The 2,947-nt window shown below is 51.1% G+C and overlaps 1 protein-coding gene across 1 annotated transcript; it reads right to left on the bottom strand.

The window, feature by feature from the left end:
* Nucleotides 1-1,657: 1,657 nt before the first annotated feature.
* Nucleotides 1,658-2,572, bottom strand: LOC308052603 (olfactory receptor 14J1-like; the record flags this gene model as incomplete). The annotated part of the gene is made up of 1 exon (XM_080364665.1): nucleotides 1,658-2,572. One exon carries the CDS (start codon nucleotides 2,570-2,572, stop codon nucleotides 1,658-1,660), a length of 915 nt encoding a protein of 304 aa, XP_080220791.1.
* Between the last annotated feature and the right edge of the window lie 375 nt (nucleotides 2,573-2,947).

A 2,947-nucleotide genomic window follows, 5' to 3' on the forward strand; every position in this document is an offset into this window, starting at 1 on the left:
GAGCATTTCTTGGGACTCACTGGATTTTCTGCTCATTTCAGTTCAGCAATCCCTTCCTTGTCCTTCAGGTTCCCGGAAATTGGTGCAGGAAGACGCTGCCTATCCCCTTCCCAGGGACAGAGGTAGGCTGACCAGCCCTGAATTCTTCAAATCCTCCTTCAGGCCCTTCTTGAAGATGAGCTTGACATCTTCCTTTCCCAAGGACCTCAGAACTTGACTCTGATTCTGCTGTCACTCTTGAAAGCACAATCCAGAATCACAGGCAAGGGTGATGTAGCAGACAGGAGCACTTGCAAGGAGTCGTCCCAACAGCTGAGATGAATCTCACTGGGCCACTGGGGATTGTCCCTGGAGTCACACACAGAAATGCCAGGGTTCCATCAGAGCTGGCCTCGTGGACTCCTTGTGCACCCAGGGATGTTCAGAGACAAAGTCTGTACCTTTTACTCACAGAGAAGAGTAACATTGTACCTCTGGCCTCCTGTTGCTACCCAAAAGGGATGGGAGGCACCTCAGCCCCACATCATGAGGAATGGACACGGGGACCTCAGTTCAAGGAAGAAAATCCCAGTGGGTGGTTTCTCATGGGCTGTTACTCCCAATGTGAAGTGACCTCGAGACACTGTCTGTCCCGCAGGCCTTCATGGAAGTCCCAGGAGTAGCTGATGGCGTTTCTGCTCACTCAGGTTCATGCCATCTCACGCACATGATGTGCATGCTTACATCTCATATGTACAATGCACACACGGACTGCTGACCTGCTCATTCAGTGTCACTCCATGGAGGGAAGAAAAATCTCTGTGGGTGAAAGGCCAGTGCTGGAAACGATGGTTGTGAGGGGCCAGTCCATGGTGATTGAACTGGGGCTCCTTCCACGGGGTGTCCAGTGCACAGGGGCACAGCCCAGCCCTGCTCTGCTGGTCCTGCAGGTCTCTGGCAGGAGCCTGGCTGTGAGAGGACACTGCTGTGTGCCAGCCCTGCAAACACACACACACTGTTCAGATGCACAGTGGCGTTTTATAAGTGGGTGACTTTTGTAGGAATAAGCTTGAGAGAAACATTGTGAGAAGATATAAACCATCATGCACTGCCCAAAGAAGATCACTTTTCCTTGTGCAAGTAATGTTACTGAGGCCAGCTCTGTCACAGCAGAGCCCATTGCCTGTCCCTGCCTGCGCCCACAGCACTGACACACAGCAGGATGGTGACCAAGCTGCCAGAGCACTCAGGCCTTGCACCAACACCAGGGATGAGAAGGAGAGTGTGGAGTGGAACCAGAACAGCTCTGGAAGAACAAGCACTGCTGCTCCCTGGCAGGGCTGGAAGAATGGATTCTTTTCTTCTCCTTCCACCACAGAAACTGTCCCGGCAGGTCCAAAAGGCCTTGTGGGAAGGATATTGTGAAGGACATAGTGATACAGTGTCACTACAGAACTCTTTATTGTGTTTAAATACACACAGATAATAGCTCCTCATTTACACAACCAGTGGTTATAAAAGAAAAGCAGACAGTGATTTAGAAAGGGGATGAAAATATTATCACATCAAAAACAACGTCAATAACAACAGAAAATAGAGATGAGAGGCTGGAGCTGTAACTAGTTACATTAAAAATGTTAAGTAGAAGCAGATGGACAATTTCTTGCTTCACAAAACACTAAGATATGAGTTTCCAGAGGGCACCCTTGAGCTCCTGGTTCCTCATGCTGTAGATGAGGGGGTTCAATGCTGGAGGCACCACTGAGTACAGAACAGACACCACCAGGTCCAGGGATGGGGAGGAGATGGAGGGGGGCTTCAGGTAGGCAAATGAACCAGTGCTGACAAACAGGGAGACCACGGCCAGGTGAGGGAGGCAGGTGGAAAAGGCTTTGTGCCGTCCCTGCTCAGAGGGGATCCTCAGCACGGCCCTCAAGATCTGCACATACGACACCACAATGAACACAAAACAGCCAAATAATACGAAGGCACTGACCACAAGAAGCCAAATTTCCCTGAGGTAGGAGTATGAGCAGGAGAGCTTGAGGATCTGGGGGATTTCACAGAAGAACTGGCCCAGGGCATTGCCCTTGCACAGGGGCAGTGAAAATGTATTGGCCGTGTGCAGCAGAGAATAGAGAAACCCAGTGGCCCAGGCAGCTGCTGCCATGTGGACACAAGCTCTGCTGCCCAGGAGAGTCCTGTAGTGCAGGGGTTTGCAGATGGCAACGTAGCGGTCATACGACATGATGGTGAGCATAGAATATTCTGCTGTTATCAAGAAGACAAACAAAAAGAGCTGAACAGCACATCCTGAGTATGAGATGGCCCTGGTATCCCAGAGGGAGTTGGCCATGGATTTGGGGACAATGGTGGAGATGGAGCCGAGGTCGAGGAGGCCAAGGTTGAGCAGGAAGAAGTACATGGGGGTGTGGAGGTGCTGGTCCCAGGCTATGGTGGTGATGATGAGGCCGTTGCCCAGGAGGGCAGCCAGGTAGATGCCCAGGAAGAGCCAGAAGTGCAAGAGCTGCAGCTCCCGTGTGTGTGTGAACGGCAGGAGGAGGAACTGGGTGATGGAGCTGCTGTTGGACATTTGCTGCCTGTGGGCATGAGGACCTGTGCAAGGAGGAAAGAATAGTGACAAGTTAGAGAATAAACAGGTTGTTTCTCATGGAATACCCCTCACGGATGGAGGGATGTTTCAGCTCATTCTCTCTTTCTACCAAGTGAGAAAAAACTGTTCATCACAGCTTAAAATACAGCTTGGGCATCAGGTATCCATGAAAATACCTCCAGGGCAAGACCCCCTGAGTTGGTATCAGAACAAGAAGTGACCGACACTCACACCTCAACCCCAGAGAGTAAGAGCAGCAGGGACAGGTGGAGAAACAGGGAAGGACACTGCAGTGCTACCAGAAAATAAAGCAGGGACAGAAAGGCAGACGGGCATGCTGTGGAACCTTCTCCT

Source organism: Nesoenas mayeri (genome assembly GCF_963082525.1).
Source record: "Nesoenas mayeri genome assembly, contig: SCAFFOLD_35, whole genome shotgun sequence".
NCBI classification, from domain to species: Eukaryota; Metazoa; Chordata; class Aves; order Columbiformes; family Columbidae; genus Nesoenas; species Nesoenas mayeri.